At 31.0% G+C, this 24,156-nt stretch overlaps 2 protein-coding genes across 3 annotated transcripts; both read left to right on the top strand.

The window, feature by feature from the left end:
- Positions 1–535: 535 nt before the first annotated feature.
- LOC107435713 (RNA-binding protein 2) lies at positions 536–3,898 on the top strand. Of its 2 annotated transcripts, none has more exons than XM_025068047.3 (7): positions 536–795; positions 878–966; positions 2,393–2,535; positions 2,651–2,945; positions 3,076–3,137; positions 3,227–3,308; positions 3,547–3,898. In XM_025068047.3, exons 2-7 carry the CDS (start codon positions 885–887, stop codon positions 3,648–3,650), a joined length of 768 nt encoding a protein of 255 aa, XP_024923815.1. In that variant the 5' UTR covers positions 536–795; positions 878–884; the 3' UTR covers positions 3,651–3,898. The 2 variants fall into 2 exon arrangements, with proteins under 2 accessions (XP_024923815.1, XP_024923814.1); XM_025068046.3 differs by having other exon boundaries at positions 875–966.
- Positions 3,899–13,174: 9,276 nt separating this feature from the next.
- Positions 13,175–15,515, top strand: LOC107435716 (extensin). The gene is made up of 2 exons (XM_048476219.2): positions 13,175–14,889; positions 15,234–15,515. The coding sequence occupies exon 1, from the start codon at positions 13,190–13,192 to the stop codon at positions 14,849–14,851; it is 1,662 nt and encodes a 553-aa protein (XP_048332176.2). The 5' UTR covers positions 13,175–13,189; the 3' UTR covers positions 14,852–14,889; positions 15,234–15,515.
- Positions 15,516–24,156: the final 8,641 nt, after the last annotated feature.

Here is a 24,156-nt window from a genome sequence, read left to right as displayed (position 1 = left end):
TTATTTTATTTATATCACTAAATGTCTAAAAAGCAATTAAAAGGTAAAAAAATTTATCGATGAAGTTAATTTGATAAAAAAATTTACTAAATAATAATAATATTTATGAATTTTTTAAAAAAATTAAAAAAAATTTTGGATATTTTCGAAATTTTTATGAAAATTATAGATTTTTTTAACAAAATTATTAAGGATTTAATATAAATATTTTACGAAAATTTCTATGTAAATTTTGATAAAATTTCAAAAATTTCAATGGATATTATAGAAATTTTATCCATTTTCATTTCGAATCTAAATTTTATTTTCACTCTTTTATAAAATAAAATTATAAAAACAAATTTAAAAATATCGAATATTTTAAACCATAAAATTATTGATATTTTTTTAATTTTTTTAAATATAATAATAATAATAATAATTCAATAAAACAGCACAATGATAGGCTCCACGTGTCTGCGTATCAGACGTGGCGGAACGCTACTAGTAAATTACGGAGAAAAAAGTGAGGTCTCATACACCAAATCAGGAAAAAAGATAATACACGCGGTCCGAAAAATTTGCACACCTCTGCAAGATCCGGCGGCGAAGCTCAGAAAATATCAGCCGATCGAGAGCGAAATCAGAACGTTTACGACCAGAAATTTCAAACCCCGGGCTTCCCCCCCACCCCAAAAAAAAAAAAAAAAAAAAAATAGTTTTTACAATTTTTAATTTTATTAAGAAAAATAAAAATCAAAAGGAGCAAAGAAGAGAAATTGGGGCAAAATTTGCTTTACCAATCTTCACGCCAAGGTTCTACCAATTTAGGGTTTTAATAATATCATTGCCTTTTTTTTTTTAAAAAAAAAAAATTTGTTGTTTAATCTTACAGCAGAACAATCATGGCGGAGGGATTCTGGAACCATCGGCAGTTTCTGCTTCCCTCGTCTGGAGGAGTGCATAAGCGTCCCCGTTCCGACTATGGTACGCTGTTGTTGTTGTTGTTGTTTTTCTTTTTTTTTTTTTCTTTTTTTTCCCCTAAGCCTTGATTAATTTTGGTACGCCTTCTCAAAACAATTTAATTTGAAGGAGGCTTTGTTATTGATCCGGTTATGTTACATTTTACTCTGATTTGGAAGCTAATGTAGTTTGTTGTATTTGTTTGTGAATTCTCAGTTTTGGGTAAGAAACTCTGATTTGGAAGCCAATGTGCTTTGCTCCATTGGCCCCTTTTTTTTTCTTTTTTTCTTTTTTTTTCTTTTGAATTCTCGCATTTGGTTTTAAAAACCCTCTTGCTTTGTGTTTATAATAAATTTGTGTGTCTTGGAGAGGTTTTAAAACCCTTATGTGGTTGTTGATGTTTTTCTATGTCCATGTGAGCCAGGCTAGGCTCAGTATGGTTTTGTATTCATATTCTTCCAGAGTGTGTGTGTGTGTGTGTGTGTGTATTTATGGCGTTGAATCCTGAAAGCTTAAAGCCTTGTTTTTCATTATAGAAACGAGGGTTAACAAGATTCAAGCACTATCAGTTAGAAAACTAGGCTAGGATACACAAGGGGTTTAAGAAACCATTTATATGTTCTTATATAAGTAAGAATTTGTTGCGTGTGAGAGCTGAAAAACCCTCAATTGTGTTTTTGCATACAATATTGGGACTATTTAACAAGCAATGCATTCTGTATGATCTTACTTCTTTTTTATTTTTTATTTTTTTCCTTTTATCTTTTAGGTGAACTATAACTGCAATTTTCTTGGAAAGTATTTGATCTTCTCATTTCTCTCTGGTTCAATTGAAAAACTAAATTGATAATAGGTACTAGTGTTCTGCAATGGTTATAATGTGATTCATCCAATGAATACCCCTAGTATTCTAATATGAGCAGTTTTTGGTTACTGTCTTCCTTTTGTCATTGGTCTATGCTTTTATTTATTTGAAAGAAATTTTTTATTTGTATGCAACTGGTGTTTATGAACCTACATTTAATTGATTAATTTTTAAGCCATCACTCTATAAAATCAATTAGTTATTTTACTTTTAGGTGCTTTTATGGGAGAGTCTAGACCATGGTGCCGTGTTGAAGTTGACTAATAAACAGTTTTTAGTTGTCACATGCGGAGCAGTTAAATCTTATTTTCTTTCTTTGAGAGGGTATCTTTCATTTGTTTCATGACTTTGACTGTTAATATCTTCAATATTCCAAATATAATAACAATTTTGGTTTGCAGCACTCATCTGCCTTTCTTTCTTTGCTTCTATTAGTTTATGTCCTTTTTTCTTTCTTCCAATTGTCTTTTGGGAAATCTCTCCCCATTTTTGTTTTTTTTTTTTTTGGGTGTCATTTTTTCCTTGTTCAGTGATAACCATGCACGCAACTGATATTGATTGCTTATATCATATTCAATATTGCAGATATCACCCCTTCTGGCCAGCCTTCAGGCCATGAGATGCATAGTTATTTAATACGAGATAACAATCATGTTAAAGTTGGTACTGGGGCGGTGAGGAATACAAAAGCAATTGATTCAGCCTATGATCGTTATCTCCAGAGTGCTGTAATCCCTTAACTTAAAGCTGTGCTTATTTTCCTCCATGATCTTTCTATCTAATTGCATGTTTAACTAATTACTCTTTTTTTTTCTTTTTTCTTTTTTTTTTTTTCTTTAATAGCAAAATTCTTCCTTTGCTTCTGAAGAAGCCAATGCAATTGGTGGAGTTGGACTGGAAAGGGCTTTTAGTGGTGGAATGCCTCGTCTTACAACTGCCAATCATGCTCTCATGGGTCGTCATGGCGATGTGGTTCGGGATTTAGCACGAAATGGTCAAAATATTGGTTTTGTAGATCAGCTTCCTGTGGATGAAATGGCTAGGCCAGGTCAGGAAAGGACCCCTTTGCCTCCAGATGCTTCCAACACCTTATACGTTGAAGGACTTCCTCCTGACAGCACAAGAAGGGAAGTAGCTCGTATCCTTTTTTTATTTAATTACGCTAATGAAGAATTATTGTTATTTTTGTTTTTCCAATTTTATCTCTATCTCAATATTATTTGATTAAACTCTTATTTAATTTTTCTGGATCCTTAGCTCACTTTAAGATATCTTCCGCCCTTTTGTGGGTTATAAAGAAGTGAGACTTGTGAGTAAAGAGTCCAAACACGTAAGTTGATTTTGGATCAGAATAAACAATTTGTTTTGACCTGATTGTAAGATTCTTCATTCTATTATTCTGATTCATTCATAATGCAGCGAGGTGGTGATCCGCTCATTCTTTGTTTCGTGGATTTTGCAAATCCAGCCTGTGCAGCAACTGCTATGAGTGCCTTGCAAGGTGATAGCTTTTGTTTCTCTTTAATCTTCATTGTCAATTGTATTAGGGGAACTTAATTCTTTAGTCAAGGCAAATGTAGACTGATAATATCTAATATGTACTGAGCTAATAAGATTTTATTCAATCATATGATTGAACCACACAATTTTGACACGCATAAGAGCTGCTGGGTAATGTTATGTTGACTTGGAAGCTTACCCTCAGACAATTTTTGATTAATATTAATTTTATGGCACAGGCTATGAAATGGATGAACTCAACCCTGGTTCTAATTACTTGAGGTTGCAGTTTTCTCGATTTCCAGGACCTAGATCTGGTTCTGGATCGCGTGGTAAGAGGTGAACAGACTTTAGGCAGTGAGAGACGTCTAGGTTGAATGCAGATCATATTTACTGGTACACATTTTTAGTTATCCTCCTTTTGGAGTTTTGTGACATATTATACCCCAAATACGCAAATCCATTGACCAAACTTTGGGCACACAATAGTCATGAGCACTTGAAATGCAAATTGTATCGAGGGATTGAAATGAAGAAAATTTTGAGTATATATTCTCTATTTGAGCAATCAGATTCATAAATTTTCATGTCCATCTTGCCCAATTTCATGAAAAATTGCTGTAGTAAACTTTATTAATTTTTTATTGATATTCTGAAGTAGAGAGATTGGTATAAATTGTAGGGTTAATACTGTGTCAGATGCTGGGTTAAATTTGGTTTTTTATTTTTATTTAGTTTTGGGGTCTATTGTGCGTTAAACTTTTAGGTTGATGTTTAGAACTTCGAGTTTAATTTTAAATCTGTCTCGAAACACCCAACTTATTGTGTTTTGAATTCCTGCAAAAACTTTTTGTTGTTTTTGTTTGGTTTTGTTTTGTTTTTATTCATAATACAATCAAATTCTTTATTTTTCTTTTATTCTTTGAAATTCTGGTAAATAGTTTTCTATTTAGGTGCATTAACTGAGGTAGATTATAATACTGGAACACTCAAAAAGAAAATATTTTATCAATTTAAAATTTTACAAATATGAAGGAGATCATTGGTTTCCTTTTTTATTTATTTATTTATTTTTTTAAGTGAACATGGTAGTGTAATGTTTACATAAAATTATAACGGGTAAGACAATTGTTCTAGCCAAAAATATTCCTATCAGCTCAGAGGTGATGGTGTTCAACCTGCAGACACTCATAGCGTAGACTGGTTATTGGACCTGGATCTTTTGTTTCATTATTTGAGTCCAAACTCCAAAAGTGTATTATTATTATTATTATTGTATTTTTAAATAAAATTTTATAAATTCTTTTTCTTTTAACAACCAACTTTTCGAAGCTCAGAATCAAAAATTTATAAATTCTTTTTCCTTTAAGAACCAACTTTTCGAAGCTCAGAATCAGATACTGACAAAGTAAAACCCACTTTTGTAGCGTTCTAAGATGGGCCGAACTGGTCCATTTGACCTAGCCAACGTTCTATGTTGGACCTAGCTTGATTTCATAACACATGCCAAATTTTGGGCCAAGTTGGAACCACCAACAAACCTCAAGTCCAGACAGGGGCAGCAATCTTCATGCTGTGCCTCTGGCTTAAACCACAAGCCTAGAATTGTTCTTAAATAATTAACACCAGATAGTACTTGAGAATTTCAGACACACTCGGTAAATGTCAAAAGGTGGTAAAGATACTAATTTTAATAACGAGGAAATAAAATTTGAGTAGAAAATCAAATCTAATATCATATTTTAGTGTGTGTATGCAAGCATTTGGAAAAAAACTATAGTTCATAAGTAAATGTATGCGTATATTACGTACACTATATATATATAGCGAATATCAATTTAATATTACTATCAAATATGTAAATTGAAAATGTATCAGAAATGAAAAAAAAAATATATATATATATATATATATATATATGTTAATTATATGCAATATGTTTAATGTATTGTATGCTATTAAGTGATTTATTTATGTATACATAAGTTAGCATTAATCCAATTGTTAGTAGATCCAATTGATATTACAAGTACCTTATTAATATTTTTCCTCAAGTGTAGCCTAGTCTATCACATGCAACACGATGAATGGGTCTAATAAGATCTAGAATAGCTCTGATAAAGTCAACACAACTTTTCTGAAAACTCGAGCTTATAAGAGGTGGGTCAAGAACAATTTATAATCAAACACTTCCCTTTACATGTAGCCCTTGATGTATGGGCATATAATATGTAGCAAAGTTGAAGATTTTAGTTTATGTCATTATTTTTTGTAACGCAAAACGATTTTTTTATCATATGATATATGTCTCCTTTTCTCTCGTAGAATTTTAAGCATTCTGGATTTTGGGGGGACTTCAGGCTAGGCACATGAAAATCTAGGATTGCGCAACATGGACCTAATCCCGTGTCCAACTTTATGTCCAATTTAAATGCCTATCTGAATATATTATATATATTTCAGAAGTTCCATACCCTTGCTGCTTATAAGAAAGGTTTATATGTGGGTGATTTAAGAATTAGAGTTTGCGCTGCACCAGAAACCAATTTTATTGAAATTGAGAAACAGTTTAAGAATAAGAAAATGGGGAAATCTATGCACACTTCATTGTATAAAGTAATTTTCTTTACAATCTATGTCTTTGTATGGTGTGGGTATATACAACATTTTCTTGAGCTCAAATGGAGAATGAAAACTGGGCTGGGCAGGGTTTCATTTAACCAACTAACAGAGATTTTGTTTCCCATATGATTTGGTTAGTTTATTGTTTTTGTGTCAGAAATGTTATTAACACAAATTAGTCAGAAAGTTCAGGCAGACCATCTCAACATAATCACGTAATGATTTATTTACACCTTCTAGCGAGCTTTTGTGGTTATTAACAATGTTGAAGGAGCTATATGGGTGTATTTATTGGCATTTAAAACATATATCTTATCATGTAGAAAAAATGTTATCAATCCTACTCACCAGAAAAAAAAAAAAAAAAAAAAAAAATGTTATCAATCCTAAAGATTCAAAGTTCCAGATGGACAAGACCCTTGCATTTGATAGGACTAGTCATGCGTCCAGCTCTCCAACTGTGACTGGATTCCAAACTAGGGCAATTGGCACAATGAGAGCTGACTAGCTCAACTGTGAATTACACCCTAGGGTGTTTTATCTGTATTTTGAAATGACATTAGTTATGTTATGTGTTCAACATCAGATGCTGACTTGCTTCCATTGGAGAAGTTCTTTGCCAAATTTTCACAAGAATCTAAAACCATGGTTGATCCTTTGTACATGCTCTTAGCTCATCACTTGAGCTTTCTGAATATTCTGACCCAGAATCCTGTACCTGCTGATGTACACAAGTTACTGCTTGCTGCCTTGAGTCAAGCGCTATAAATTTTAGAACCGACCGTTATATATATGCATATATATAATTGTATCAGGTCATAAGCAAGCGTGTGTTCTTGGGCAGAGATGGGCTGGATTTTGGCCAAGAAGACTCCAAGTCAGTCCTCTTCTTTATTGCATGCTACTACCTAGTCTAAAGTCTAGAACTCTAATATTTATGGGTTCATTGCTCTTTCTTTTACTGCTCTCTATTATTCCATTGTACATTTTCATTTCAATTATTTTTCTCTCCTTTTGAGAGAAGAGAGAGAAAGGGGATCAAAGAGGACAAGTTATGAACTAACTTGACAGGACATATAGATCATGATGGTGGTAGCTAGATTTATCCCAACGTGTACCAATTTGTCAGAAAGGTGATTGCAACTTACATTTATGTAAGAACCCCACAAAAAGAGAAGAAAGACTAAAAAAGAGAGAATAATGAAAATTACACAAAAATTTGCATTATATAGGAAGTAATTAATTGTTAATTGTTAGGACTAATGTTCATGTTACATGTAGTCCCCACTCCTTCCCCACACCATTCATTTGTGTAGTAGGTGGAAGGTCTGAGTGTAAATTTACACATTTGGCAGAATGACAGGGTCTCTTCTTCGTCCCCTTTGAACAAGCTATGACAATAATAAATTTGTGGGGCATATATATATATATATATATATATATATATATTTCTCTGCAATATTATTCTATACTATTTTCTTCTTTTTTTTGCCCTTTTGTAAGAGTAGAAGTTGGTAGAACGCACCATGTTAGACCAAAAGATAGAAAAGAAAATGGAATTTTACACCCCAAAACAGCGGAAGTAAACTGCTATGTATTTATTTAGGGACTTCCTTTTTCTTGACTTAGGATGTAATAGGCCATTAATGTTAAACTTTCTTAGCCGCCAGTCTATATTTATTTTTCTTAAGCATTTAATGTTTAGATTTTGTTTACAATACCTAACACATTTTTTAAAGACGTGCTTCATTATTGAATTATCTAAGGAGTATGTATAATACTTGAACCCACGTGGATTTTCAGCATTCTTTTTTCTAGCTATCACCATTTTTAAATTTAATTATGGGATTTGATAGGATAACAACCAGCTAGTTTGAACGCAGGTTGAGTTCGGGGAAGGAATAATTTTTAGTCATCCCCTTTATCACCTTACAGGAAAGTTGAAAATGAACAACTTTCACTTTTTGTAGATGAGAATATCATGGTTGTTTTTTTGAGATTCAAAATTATAAATTTACATTTTAGGCACTCAAATATACATGTTTTTTACTAAGAAAACTGTACTCTTGAAGTAAACGTCCATAAGAAAACATTGTCCTTTCCTTTCTTCTTTTTTCCTTTTTTTTTTTTTAATTTTTTAACCCACTTTGGATACTTGTTCATGCGCTAAGACTGTTACTACCTGTGGGCTGTGGATATTGTGAATTGTGGGGTGAGAAAGAGAAGCAAAAATGTTGTCTGTGCTTGTCCTGTTTGGAGTAGTGATACATCAACTTCTCTTTCCTTTTGTCTTTTTTTCATCCAATCTGCTAGGCAGCATCTTTCAAAAGCATATGCCTAACATTTTGCACTATTTTCTAATTTAGATTATTCAAGAGTTCAATCAAGTTATTTTCTTTAATAAATTAAAGGATATTTTTGGTTGAACAGATGTTGAGAGACGAAAATGAGATTGTCCTTACCAAACAAGTTGTCAATATCCATCATCTTCTAAAAGGAAGAGGTGTGCTGAGATGTTTCTCACTTCTCCTTCTAACCCACGTTAATGGCCTTTAAGATTATGTTTAACCCCTGTCTTATCACACAAAAATCTCACCAAAAAATACAAGTAGACCGGAAAAGTTAGGGTCTTATGATGGATATGCATGTAGTGTGGGCTATGTTTTATAACTAACTTCTACATACACATATACATGTATAAATGCATCTGAAAGGAATCTATATATATAGAATTAGGCCCAAGTCGACTTGATGATTTAGGTTGTAGCAGAAGGTCTTTCATTATTAGCATTTAGATTAAATTAAGGTTTATAATTTAAATTTCAATTATTAATCAAATACAGATTTAATAACATATTAAAATTATATTTGGGTAAAATAAAAACATCCAGATAATCATAAATGAATTTTTAAATTTCAATTTTTAAAGCAATTCAAAAGTCAAAAAAAAAAATTTTAATAGTAAAACCATCATGTCGATCTAAAATCCTATAGTAGTTGCGTGTATATATATATATACACGTATATATACATATCAGATATCATGTGTTAATATTTTATTAGTTAACATATTAATATAATAAACTAGTTAAGTGAATTTTGAAAGAATAAATTTAATCAAATATAAGATGAAATATTCACTCTAGACATCTTAATATATTTATTTGTTATCTTTAATATTATCTTATGTAATTGTCTCGGAGCCTATGTTGAAAAATATGATGACATGATAAGTGCTAATTAAAAGTGAAGGATAGTTCAAAGGACCGAAGAGATCTGTTCTCCATATTTATATTCGAATTTAAAATATCTATTTACCTACTTGGTAATATATAGATCTCAATATAAAATATAAAATAGTTAAAATAAATTATAATGATATAATAATTACCATTTGTGACAGATAATAATGACAATTATAAAACAAATATTTATAGAAGTTTTAGTTCGCTCATCAAAGCTCATATGGTCCTAGTGAGTTATAAAATATAATATTCTGACCATTAATCATATCCAGTATAATACACAGCAGCAGAGCTGCAAAATTATCCTTGTCTTGCTTCCGTTTTCATGTCGGTGATTTATAAATAGTATTTTAATAGAACTAGGAATTTATATAAGTTCTATGTGTGAAACAAAATTGTTGGTGTACACCGTATTTAATTGACTTGACACTAATCATACAGATCAACAGCTAACTAATTTATATATATATATATATATATATATATATATGAATATATATTTTGGGGTATATAAGAGAAGTGTTTTTGGCATTTGTATTTTTATATACATTTAGAGTGGACATTTTAAGCATTGCTAGTACAAGTTTTTCTTTTATATGTGTATACCTTTCTTTGGTAGCTTGTTATAATCTTTCAGAGATTAGTCAAGAGTGCATGTTGGGAGGTTCTTGTGATTAATCTTATCCTTTTGAAACTGAAATAAGAATATTTATATATGAAAGAAATTAAAGTTGAAAATATAGATTTGTTATCAATAATGATTGAGATTAGTTACCAAATAGTTTATACATGCCACGATTAAAGAATAACATTATTCATCATTTCTAGTTAACAAACATGGATGACATGATAATTAGTATAATTGAATGTATTGAATGTGTTATGATTATAGTACGGACTAAATTTTTTACTGATTTGGGGATAGTAACAGTGTAGTGGTAAAGTCTTTATTTCCTTTAGCAAAAATTTAGGCTTCAAACCCCTAATTAAAATATCAAAAAACTAAAATAAAATAGGACAAAATAAAAACTTTGAGATAGAAAAAAATTTTCTATATTTACAAGATGGAAAGTAAAAATGTTGCTTTATGATAGAAAGCATGTTTGTACATAGAAGAAAAGTCTAGACCAGCTAGTACGGTGACACATGTGTGTGTGTAATTTTTGTCCCAAAAAGTAAAAAAAAAAAGGAAAGAAAGAAAAAATATGTATACATACTGTCACATAACAAATAATTAACCAATTTACCCCACCACATTGAATGCTGGATAAGCAAATCTAAGACCTTATTTGCGTGGCATTTTCTAAGGGTCTCCACAGTTTGAAAGTTTCTAGATATGAATATGTCCATGAGCTAGCTAGCACATGGCATGCCAAATTTTCTGGCTTCTCAAAATTATTCTTTATAATATCATATGTTTCCACAATTTTTTTTTTGTTTTCTCAACATATACACCAAAACCATAGAGAAAGATATAATTTACATAATATACAATAATTTGATAGCTACTCCTTATCTGTACTTTTATGATGACAGGATTGAAAGACTGGTATTCCAGAAAACGTTCAGCTTCGACCCATGTTGATTTAGGTGGAACATGACCACATTGAAATTTATTAATGTCTATAATAATTATTATTATTAATATATATATATATATATATATATATATCACTCTCTACCCAGCAAGCAAGCTAGAAGTCTATACTTTTTGTCTTTCAACAGGAAGATAATAATAAATAATGAAAGAAAAAAAATTGGTTGAATTCATTCTCTGATTCTGAAAAGTGTGGGTAATTGGAGTCTGAGACGTATCGATCAAAACTTCCAATACCGTATTTGGGGACTGTTTTCACCATTTTTATTTTACAGGTTTATACGTATATGTATATTTATAAGTTATATATAATTTTCTATGGAAACGTATACCTACCAAGAGAAGTAGTCAAAAAAAAAAAAAAAAAAAAAAAAAGAAAGAACAAAAATAAAAACCAAAATACTTGATTCTTTTCAAATGGAGAAAGAAAAAAATGGGGTAAAAGGGGTTACGTTGGGTTCAGTCATAATCATCACCGACTCTTCTTTCATTGTTAGCACAAGGGAAGAATGTCTTTGTGACCGATGCCACGTGAATGGCACGTGATATGCTACATGCTGAATCATTACTGGACTACAGAAAAAGATATATAATAATAATTAAATTGATAATGGCCGACTTTATATTGCTTTTATGCTAATGATAATTCAAGTTAAATTAAATTAAAGCATGTTATGATTGTACGGGTACGTAAATGGATGATGGATTCATTGCTTTTTCAGTAATTTGGTGGAGCCATTTCTGATTTATTAATTTTTGTTCTCCAAAAAAATCAGCACAATATATGAAGTAAATGATGACTAGTTAAGAAGTTTGGTTAGAATTAAGAGGTAAATAAAAATAGATCTGAATTAATGAAAACTGTGTTTTGAAGAATTGTGGTTATAAAAGTAACAAAATTAATCTTTTGGATGTACCTCCCAGCTTAAGCTGGAAAATATACTGATATGGATGTTCAAATGATGTGGATATCCAATGATGGGGATATTCAAGTTAATAAATGTCATACCAGAGGGATTCACAAATTTTTGTGGTGATTTAAATGGCTTCTTTTACATGGTCACTTTGGTAAATTATGTTTTTAGTTATGAGTTAGAGGGATAAATAAAAATAACTTAATAAAAATGAAGTTATTAATATAGACATTTACATTGATATGCCTTTCAAGATAAAGTGTAAGATATTTTACAATTAAAGTAGAAGAATTCAAGCTCAAAATTACTGTTGGACAAAACATTGCTAGGACAAATATACTTTTTTCGCTACTAAGCTACATTTACATGATTAATTAAAACCTCATAATTAAAAAAAAATCCATAAAAAAAGGAGTATTAATTAATATGAACTGATAATGATTATGATCAATTAAATATTGATGCTTGATGAAGTTTCGTTTTTTATGATTAGGTAGCTTTTAATAAAAGATGAGCTGTTGTAGCTTTAATGACCCATTTGATGAAAGTTTAAGTTGTAAATTAATTGTTTGCAAGAATTCAAAGAAGCTAGGAGGACAAAAGTTTCTATCAGATAAATTAGAAAAAAAATTTTGTGTGCATATAGCTTTTTATATGGGTTAAATACATGTGTTTTGAACAGTCAAAGATCAGAAAAAGGAAAAATGCAGGGCAAATGGAGGTCAAGTCCCTGTTTTATGTTGTGACCACAAAACTTGAGTAAAGCTAGCCATGCAAAAGTGAATATGACAAAGTAGAGGCCAGATATATATATTACTCTAACAAAGAGAGATGAAAGTAACAGCCGCCAGTTCCTGTGCCCTAACTTAACAAGAAGAAGAAAAGTATATGTTAAAAAAGTTAGGCCACCAGCTGGTCACATTTTCAAAGCTTTGCATCAAGTTTCATGCATAGAATTGTTTTCATATGCAAAAATTCATCAACGACTTCCAGCAAAATTGAATTATTGCATTACAACAAAAAAAAAAAAAGAAACCACACTGTATACGTGGAATGGTAAATACCATGTATATATCAAGCATATATATTATTATTCATAAGCTTTTATTTTATATATATATATATATATATAAATATATGTATATCAGGAAAAGTCCAAAACCCCAAGTCAAATGTACTATTGATCCAGACACATTATTTTTTTTTGCTCAAATCCAGACACGTTGTTAATGTATTCTATAGCAACCCAAATAATATTCAAAGTTGACGTACGTAGCCCAATGTGTAACGTTAAATGATTAAAATGGCGTTTTAATTTTTATTTTTTTTTCTTCTGTTTGTATTTTAACCAAAGATGGGGATTAATAATTGTTAAGTTGTTGGTAATTACCATGATTAGCTGGCCATGTAGAGGTTAATGACAAAAACTATATATAAAGGGGTATGAGGCTTTGCTCAAATGCAGTACCAGCAACCCTCCTCTCTTTTCTCTCTATTGGGAAAGATGGGAAAAATGGGGTCACCACCACTGACCTCCCTCTTAATCGCTCTTTTAGTGGCCTTTGTCTCTCTCAGCTTCCCTTCAGAGACCAGTGCAAACTATCCTTACTCTTCTCCTCCACCACCTGTTTCTCCTCCTTACCACTACAACTCTCCTCCTCCACCTGTTCACTACCCATCTCCACCAAAGAAGCCTTACCACTACAAGTCTCCTCCTCCTCCAGTTCACTACCCATCTCCACCAGTTCACTACCCATCTCCACCAAAGAAGCCTTACCACTACAAGTCTCCTCCTCCTCCAGTTCACTACCCATCTCCACCCAAGAAGCCTTACCACTACAAGTCTCCTCCTCCACCAGTTCACTACCCATCTCCACCCAAGAAGCCTTACCACTACAAGTCTCCTCCTCCTCCAGTTCACTACCCATCTCCACCCAAGAAACCTTACCACTACAAGTCTCCTCCTCCTCCAGTTCATTACCCATCTCCACCAGTTCACTACCCATCTCCACCAAAGAAGCCTTACCACTACAAGTCTCCTCCTCCTCCAGTTCACTACCCATCTCCACCCAAGAAACCTTACCACTACAAGTCTCCTCCTCCTCCAGTTCACTACCCATCTCCACCAGTTCACTACCCATCTCCACCCAAACCTTACCACTACAAGTCTCCTCCTCCTCCAGTTCACTACCCATCTCCACCAGTTCACTACCCATCTCCACCCAAGAAGCCTTACCACTACAAGTCTCCTCCTCCTCCAGTCCACTACCCATCTCCACCCAAGAAACCTTACCACTATAAGTCTCCGCCTCCACCAGTTCACTACCCATCTCCACCAGTTCACTACCCATCTCCACCCAAGAAGCCTTACCACTACAAATCTCCTCCTCCTCCAGTTCACTACCCATCTCCACCAGTTCACTACCCATCTCCACCCAAAAAGCCTTACCATTACAAGTCTCCCCCACCACCTTCTCCAGTTCCATCTCCTCCAAAGTTGCCACCTTACCATTACAAGTCTCCTCCACCACCTCCACCTGTCTACAAGTACAAGTCTCCTCCACCACCTCCACCTGTCTACAAGTACAAGTCTCCTCCTCCTCCAGTTCACTACCCATCTCCACCCAAAAAGCCTTACCATTACAAGTCTCCCCCACCACCTTCTCCAGTTCCATCTCCTCCAAAGTTGCCACCTTACCATTACAAGTCTCCTCCACCACCTCCACCTGTCTACAAGTACAAGTCTCCTCCTCCTCCAGTTCCATCTCCCCCTAAATTGCCACCTTACCATTACAAGTCTCCTCCACCACCTCCTCCGGTGTACAAGTACAAGTCTCCTCCTCCTCCAGTGCCATCTCCCCCTAAGTTGCCACCTTACCATTACAAGTCTCCTCCACCACCTCCGCCGGTTTACAAGTACAAGTCTCCTCCTCCTCCAGTGCCATCTCCCCCTAAGTTGCCGCCTTACCATTACAAGTCTCCTCCACCACCTCCTCCGGTTTACAAGTACAAATCTCCTCCTCCTCCAGTTCCATCTCCCCCTAAGTTGCCGCCTTACCATTACAAGTCTCCTCCACCACCTCCACCGGTTTACAAGTACAAATCTCCTCCCCCTCCTCCTCCAGCTTACATCTATGCATCACCACCTCCTCCTCACCACTACTAGAAGAATGAGAGGTCGATAGCATCCATGCATGCATCCCGGTAAGCTTCTTCATCTAACTAAAACTACAATGACAAATCGAGTGTTGGTTTGAAATGCTGGACTGCATCAAATTGCACTGAATTATTTTTAAGCTTGATCTAACAAAAATTTAAAATAGTTCATTCCTATCAAGTGCTGCCCAGCATTTTAAACGAGCTTTCACAATATATGGCTTTAGGAGCTGTTGTGAAAAGTTGTGCCTATTACTCAAATTAGCAATCATTAGCTGCTTTTTCTGCTGCCAAAGCTAATCAAGTTACGTGTGTTGGTGCATAGCATTAAATTGTATTATGCTACATGTGTTAAATAGTACTGACATTTGTTCTGTTTAAATTTGTTTCAGGAAAGAAGAAGAATATGTATGTCAAAATAAAGAAAGAGGTTGTCGAAGATCGTTTAATTATCATACAAAGAAGGAAAAAGAGTCCCTAAGTTTGGATTTCCCACAATAGGAGTTCAATCAGATTTCATGTATTTGACAGCTGTAGTGCAATGTATTGTGTTTTAAATTAAACTTGCAAATTATATAATTAATTATATATATGTATGTTGCGAATGTTAGGAACCTCTTTAGCCAATGCGGGAGGTTGAATGGTTTACATAATAAAATAAGCTTATTTTTCAAGTGGTCCATTTTTAGATTCTTTAATTTGATCTTTTTGCTTTCTTTTTTTTTTTTTTCTCTTCTCATGTCGACTATGACGTTTCAATAATTGACAACCAATTGACAACCTTTTCAAATCGTGGAAATATTCAATAATCCTATATATATATATATATATATATGTTTGTGTGTGTGATATTCATGCAGCTAAAAGTCTGATCATTTTGGACTTATGTCAAGTTGTCAACACGGCAGCGATGCTTGCTTTTTTCCTTTATCTTTTTTTTTTTTTTTTTTTTAAGTGTCCTTTATCTTTATGTTCTATCAATTCAATTTGCTAGCTAATTACCAAAGAAAAAACATAAAATCAATTGCTAGACAGATGCCCATGAATGCCTTTCAATTAAATTTGAATTTTAATATTTATCATAATTGATGATAATCACCGATTTATATAACATATTTTAATTCAAATGTTTAATTTTATTATTTTCTATATTTATATTTTAATTTAAATTATCATTTATCATGCAAATTTAATTAATAATAATTTATCAATAATAACAAATAATACTTTTCATTAAATCTTCATAATATTCCATCAAAGAATTTAATTAAGAAATTTAGAAGTTAGACCCAAAAAAAAAAAAAAAAAAAAAGAAGAGAGAGCAGTGTTTAAGAGACATAAGATCAGGGATTCTTTTGATTTCTTGTACATTGTAATATTGCGGAAGACTTGTGATGGGACAGCTGGATATATGTGTCAATATCCCCAAAAGAGACAATTATCCAAAACCCATATAAATATATTACAAGCAAAAAAAAAATAATTATACAAATATTTCTTCGTAAAAAAAAAAAAGATATATTCAAAATATAATATTGATCCTTACAAAATTGGCCAAGTAATGCTTTTCGGAAAAATTATCCAGTAAAAATTTCTTAAAACACACTTTTAACATATATAGTTGAGGATCTGCACTGCATTCTCGTGTAATTAAATACCGCAAGGCATGTACGATTTTCAGCTTTCTTGTATCCTTGACTAGTTGTCTACCTTTTTTATATGGATGGAAACCTTTCCCAATATATATATATAAATATATATATCTGTAATTTTCTGAATATTAAATATGAATTTCTACTTAAAAATTAAAAATCCATGGAATATTTGTTTAATTGAATAATGTTATCAAGTAGATTTGAGAGAGGAATATAGTGTCTCAAACCACAATATTATCGATATAAATATGAAAAAGTATATAAGTATTATATCAGCTAAGTTAGTACATAAAAGATGAGGTAAAAATTATATATATATATGGAGTAAGATCTTGACATTTTTTTATTTTTTTTTTAAGTTACAGAAGATGTGAATAATTAACAACCATAATGGCGTCCATGGAAGACAATAATTACTTCCTATTTGCTATAATCACAACTTTGAAAATTAGACGCTCTCTGCAGCTGCTTATCTTCAGTCATGTCATAAGCTAGGTGCAAAATCGACCATGGTGTCCGTTAATTGCCCTGACCGTACAGATTAGACTGAGCTTAGAGATTTTTAATTAATTATTAATCAATTGATATTTTGTTTTTATCTTGATCGTGGCAATAATTAAGTTCCATTACAGGTCACCTTTTTTTCTTCTTTTTTTTTTTTCTTTTTTTTCCTTCAAGAAAAGAAAATGGTCAACAATATTCTACTACCAAGTGGACATGTGTTTGATTTATATAAACAATTTAAAACCAAATAAGATATTCTGAGACAGTAACAAGTAGTTTAAACTACTTCAGTCAAATGTTCCATTTTGCAGATGCTGTGGAAGTTTCGGGGTATAAATTAATTACCCTACAAGTCTACGACATCGAACCACGTAATAGGATCCGTAAATAGACGTTAAATGTATAAATATATTTATTCATCCCAGATCCCACCGTCATAACTTCTTACGTTTAAAAGTCAAATAATTAAAATGAAGCAAATAATAATATATTAAAATATGGCACTTGGTTACACATCCTAATAGATTTATTTGATACCTGATGTCAACTATATATATATATATATATATATATATATGTACGTAAATATGAAAATTCTATGATGAGACGGTTGGTATAAAAATTGAAGTATTAATGATAATTTTTTATAGTATTAACGATGATTTTTTAAAAAATCATCTCCAATACTATAAAAAATTATCACAAATATTGTGGTTCGCATAAGAACTGTCCACATCATAAACGGATTGTATATAAATATATACATAGATAGATAGATAGATATATATGTATATATATAATATTTCAAGATAGTCAATTTAATTTGTTAAGAAGAATAGATCTCGCAGTCTCAAGAGTTAACATGTTATATGACATCGAATCCGCGTGTGAATGTGTCTGTCTCAAAATAAAGTTAGGTTTAGTGATACATCATAGTATAAAGTTAGATTTAGTGATACATCATAGTATAAAGTTAGATTTAGTGATACATCATGGAATTAATTAATTAATTACCGCATTCCATGGGAATTCTTTTTTGGCTATATATATCTATAAAATTCCTTTAATTATTGCCGTATAGTCCGGTCATTGCTAATTGTTGTCACTCTTCCAGCTTTTCAGCATTTCAAATTAAACCTTAAAACTAAATAATTCAACCAAACGAAAGGTCCATACTCCATATAATTATAACGTTTAATTTTCTTTTAATTCCCAACAAATTATTGACTGAAAAACCAATATTAAGCTTTGAACAATGCAATAAATTAAAAATTAACTATATATATATATATATAATATTTATGACGTACTGATAAAAATTAAATTAATTAATATAATTAATGTAAATATTATATAAATTATTTAACTTTTTGTTTTACGCACTGGATGAAATAAATTAAATTAAATCAGACAATGAGCACATAATATGATATGGTAGTGTCCATGTCCATCATACAGTACGTAGAAGAGTCTGGAATAATTTTTTTAATTTAAAATGAAAAAAATAAATAAATAATACGTTGGGGACCGCAAATGACATTAATAAAATATTTCAACTTTGTTAGGCGTTCTTTCTATAAAAAAAAAACACTTTGTTAGGCGTTCAAAGTAATTGATTGATTAGCTTAGTTTTAGAAGTTTGTTATTAGGATTTGTCGGTAGAAAAGAAATTATGGGATGTTTCTCACCTACTCGTTGCTTTGCTGAATCTTCTCCGCTTCCATGGCACACAGTTTTGAATACAAGAATTATAAGCCAAAAACTAAGGAAAAATCTTTTACAAACAGACAATGGCACTCTCTATGTATATAATATTTATATATATATCCCACCCCAAAATTGTTGTTTAACTTGTTTCTATGTATCTTTTGTCATATTATCTTAATTTCCCTTCTTCTTTTTTTCTTTTTTTTTTTTGTGTATTTGATAATTTTATTTTTTTTTTGGTAATTTAACTAAACATTCAAATTTTTTTACCTAAATGATGGTATTTGATAAAGCGATTTTTCCAATTAACATTGCTTATTAGACCTTGTTTTTGAAGCAATTACATCTTTCTTAAATATAGTTCAGTGTTAGTAATCAGTTTGTTAATTTCAACTAGGCTAAATAAAAACAGAATTTGAATTACTTCGACAACTTAATCTACTCTTTTTTTTTTTTTTTTTTGGGGTCACTTTTTTAATTTCTTTGTTAGCAATAATTTTTTTAGAAAGTTTTTTTAGATTAAATTTTCCAGCTAGAATTCACTAACTCCACACAAATTGTTGATTAGATATTGTGAAATGTAGGTCAAGATAAAATGTCGATCGATAACAAGAATTATTACGTTGACTGTTTATAACATAATGTCATTATCAGTTAGCTAAAATCACAATCATGCTTGTTATTGTACGGTTTCATATGTACAATTTTTGGGGTTTTATAGTCCTTTATTTGTATATCACCATTAATGTAAAACACAAGTTAATAACAATTTTCAAAGGTACATGAATATTAAGTATTACAGTCTGTTTCCCATAGAATTAATATATAAATATATAGTACCTAGAAACATAAATATAATATATATATATATATATATGCATGAACATAGTACTAATTAACTACTAAACAAAATCTGTCATTAGATTCAAAGTCGTTTGCCGGATAAGTTACAGGCCGTCTTTGGTGAATTCAAGGGGTCAGTGTAAAGATTCAATGCCTTTTCACCTATATAAAGGCATGCGAAGAGAGATCCAGATTTTAATTTACAAAACCTGTTTTTTTTTTTCCCCTATTTAATTAATTAAATCAAGCATAAATTGACTTTTCCCATTAGGAAAATGGTGCATCTTTGGAGGGTAAATAAAAGCCAATCAAAGGTACTGCAAAGTCAATTGAAAAGCTTTAATTTTCATGCAAGAGCTGTGGCAGTAGAATCACCCCTATGCATACGGAATGGACCAATATGTTTTGTCCGATTCCATAACTCTTTTGAATGACTTTTGCCCATTCTGTCCAAACCCTTGTGGTGTGGAATTGGAATCGCCATAATATCTTCAATTGGATAATGTATTTTGGACAGTTTCATACTTATGAATATGACTACATGTGATTCCTTGGTAACAGAGACTCCATTTGAGAGGAAATTAACAAAAACATTGCTCATCTCTGGCTAATTAGTGAAGATTGGAGAGCATGCATATATTCCCTATTAAGATCTATTCTGGATCTCCAATTGTGTAATTTCTATTAAAAATATATAAATATAATACCTTTCTCATTAACTTTAAAACTTTTGAAAAGATTAATATAATTCAATTTGATATAAGAAAGAATTCATAAAGCTGGATTATGTTTCTAGATTTGACAATTACTCCCATGAAAAACTCAAATTGAATTTGAAAGATGATCGGATCTATAAATGAGCGAAGATATTAAAAATATATATAAATATAATAATGATGCATTCATTAACTTAAATTTTTTAAAAGAATGGTAACTCAACCATTTTGAATTTAATATTACATGCAAATATGTATAAATATAGATATATAGTCATGATTCCTCACAATAATGTTTCTTAAGCATGCGTTTTGTCACTCACTTTTTTCTGCGGAATTATGTAATTGATTTAGTTAAACCAATACATATATGTATATTTAATAAATTTAGAAAGAGAGAGAGAGAGAGAGAGGCTATATACTTCAAAAACAAATTTAGAAATTGCTACATGAAATTTCATTTTCTTGGCATTGGATTCTTATCATTGTCTGAACCAATGTCAGACTGTTGCGTTTTTTACCAACTTGCAGCAAAAAACATAAGTGAACAAAAGCATGTGACAGATTCTTCACACCAACTTGCAATGAACAAATTTTCGATAAATAAACACGCGTGGTGGGAACTGGGGTCCCAATAATGGTGGAGAAGCACACGTACACGTAATTTGGCTGGATGGGACTCTTTTATTTTTTTATTTTTATTTTTTTGTCTTCACTAATAATAAAAGAAACTAAAACCAGCTGGAAAAGAATAACCAAACCAAATAAAAAATTAAAATAAAATAAAAAAATAAAAATAAAAAAACCTGATTTGGAGATGAAAATATTGATTCTGACCCTTCCAAGCACATGTATTGCCCATTTTCCATATAATATTTGATGAAATAAATTTACTTTTAGAGGTCCAAAAAAGTTGATTATTCCTTTTTTTCCTAGCATATGCATTAAGAAGACAGACAATTTTAATCTATATATTATTCAGAGATATGTTAACCCTGGCCCACACGTTTTTTTTCATACCAACACCAAATTGTTTTCCATTTTCCACTTTTTGGTCCTTCTCTGTTCATAGTGATTGGTTATTCATCCTCCAAAATATGGAAACATTTACATATTTATGTCTTCAATATGTTTATTTTGTTTGTTAAAGAATCTTTAATGTGTTTTCTATCAAACTGATTTGAAATCCAAAGCACATTTTACTTTAGCGGTGTCGACTAGCCAATTCATAATATATATATATATATATATTGCTTTTTCTTTTAAATATCAATAATATGATATCTTGCGACTAGAAATATACCTTTTAAATAATAATTTCATTATAAATAGCACAAAATTTTTAAAGTAACCAGAAAAATTTATTGTGTGTATACAACGAATTTATAGTTGTTTATCTTCCATAAAAATCAATCACATATTAATTAAGCTTTTTTTTTAATTAAATGAAATCGGATCAATATTTTATATAAAAGTATAGGAAAAGTCCAACGAGAAAAATGAATCTCATCTATTCACTTCATATCTTTTAATGAAGAAGAAAACGAATCGATTTTGTTATCTAAACAATCCCTTTCAAACTATTTTCTTTATTCAACATGTAATTATGTAACAATGCTATAGAAGAAATTGGATTAGGCAGAAATTAGGTAGCTTCAAATCTATAATTTGGTTTCTTTCAGACCAAGGTCAGCCTTGGCAAGCTTTCTATGATTACCTCCAGCACGTGCTTTCACGTGAGCTCATATGGAATAACGAAAAGAAGGTGATATTATACTTCTAGCCTTTAATTGAAACAAAAGTCTGTTTTCTGTTTCCCTATATTTCTTTGTACATTCTTATTCTTAAGCAAATTGGCATATGAAACAATCAATTAAATGAACATGGACGATTTTCCACACTCAATTCTTAAGCAATTTTTTGGAATGATTGAATCGAACATGGACGATTTTCGGTAGAGTATACATTTTCATGTCAGTCTCAATCTAACTTCTGCTGATGAAAATTTATATGTTTTCTTGTTTGTTTCCAAGGAAAATTACTCCATATTTTCATGATATTATTTCGCAGAGGAGATAAATATCAATCATGAATTGAGCTGTAAATTTCTGATCACGAAAGCATTTAAAGTATGTGTTTTAATTGATTTTTCTTGCATCAATCAAAGCTGTGGGGTCTATATGTATTATCGAATCAAGTGTAGTACATGTTTCTCCAACCTAGGAAATATATATATTAAGTGATTTACACCAATGCAGCATATATAATATATATGATCAAAACCTTTCAAATCAATTGTCTCTCTCAATTTTTTTATCTTTAGTTTTCTTTTCAGACAAATTAACAGTAAGTTTTCTTTCCCCTCCTCCTCTTTAAAAGGCCAGGGATACAAGATTTAACCCTAAAGAAGAGACATGATAATCCAGTATGTACTATCATGTAATGCTGTAAAGTAACTCAGAAAATGAAAAAAAAAAAAAAAAAAAAGACCTTCTCCTCATTTTGTACATATTTTTGTTTCTAGAAATTAAATTATATATATATATATATATATTTAAATTTCATTTCCTTATATAATTTTATTTTATTTTTATATATGAATATGGGATTTCAAATTCGAATTATTGTTAAAAATAAATAAATAAATAAATTTTACCTCTGAATTAACTCCCAAACAACAATTTTAAAGTCTTCACATGTACATTTTTCATATTTCCATGCTTACATGTGCAAACGAAATACCTCTTGTGTATATCAAAGTAATTTTTTTGCAGATGAAAATACGATGTAGCCAAAATTAAATTTAAAGAAAGATATTTATAAATTCTAAAAAAAAATAAATAAAGAATATGGAAAAATAATGGTATTAATGAAAGAGAAAATCTTCGGAAAACACAAAATAATCAATATCTAAAAATTACTTTCATAAAACAAACGTAAGATGAAATGTAACATTGTTATAAGAGTTTTTTTTTTTTTTTTTTTTTTTTTTTAATTATTTAAACACATCTTGGCTTTCTAGCAGCCGTGGTAGGTGGTGAACTGTGGTGGATGAAGTAAATATTGTCGGCAGCCAAACCGGGTCTACGTGTGCATATTCAATAGTGTCACTTGATCCCATTGAAATAATTCCGGTCAAAATTATAATATATATCTGTTTATTTATTTATTTTTTAATTTTATAAAATATCTTGTTATTGATCATTTCATTTTTTACCATTCTTAGGCCTAAGTCAAAGGTTGAAAATTCATTTAAAATAAAAACATATTTCATTTAAAACAAAAATTAAATCTATAAACAATAAATCTATAAGAATTGGCTGAAAAGAAGAAAAAATTTCCTAGACAGCTAGACCACTGGGAGATTCCAGACAATAAGACGCGACAAGAACCAGGAACCCACGAAAGGGATTTTGTTGAAAATTGGGGGAAGATGACACAATAATACAAGTTCCATAAACCACCATTAATTTATTTTAAAGTTCGTATATTGGCTTTTATCTTCAACTTAAAGGCGGATCTTTGTCTTTCACTTTGGCTTCTAAAAATGAATGAAAGATTCGAAGTTGTTGAAACTATTAAAGTTTCTTTTCAATTTTTTTTTTTTTCTTCTTCTTCTTTTTATATACAATCAAGAAAATCACACCAACACTATCAGATTTTGGATTCAAACACATTACCCACACTTTTAAAAGTAAAAAATTATTGTAATTTGGTTTAAAAAAAAAAAATCACAAATAAAGCCTCTCTTTGATCCTCTTAAGGACCCGATAGTAAATTCACCTTCCCTCAACCTAAAGTATAAATTAAGATGGGTTTAAAATTAATTATATGGCAAATATATAAATGATTAAAGGTAAATGATTAAAAGGATTCAAAGGAAAATACGG

Source organism: Ziziphus jujuba, chromosome 5 (genome assembly GCF_031755915.1).
Source record: "Ziziphus jujuba cultivar Dongzao chromosome 5, ASM3175591v1".
Lineage (NCBI taxonomy): Eukaryota > Viridiplantae > Streptophyta > Magnoliopsida > Rosales > Rhamnaceae > Ziziphus > Ziziphus jujuba.
The sequence above is the reverse complement of the archived record's forward strand: the minus strand, read 5'-3'. Positions and strand labels throughout refer to the sequence as shown.

Coding starts and splice junctions, on each gene's coding strand:
- LOC107435713 (XM_025068047.3), top strand. CDS start 885: ATGGCGGAGGGATTCTGGAACCATCGGCAGTTTCTGCTTCCCTCGTCT. Junction 2,946..3,075: donor CACAAGAAGGGAAGTAGCTC/GTATCCTTTTTT, acceptor GCTCACTTTAAG/ATATCTTCCGCCCTTTTGTG. Junction 3,309..3,546: donor TGCTATGAGTGCCTTGCAAG/GTGATAGCTTTT, acceptor TTTATGGCACAG/GCTATGAAATGGATGAACTC.
- LOC107435716 (XM_048476219.2), top strand. CDS start 13,190: ATGGGAAAAATGGGGTCACCACCACTGACCTCCCTCTTAATCGCTCTT.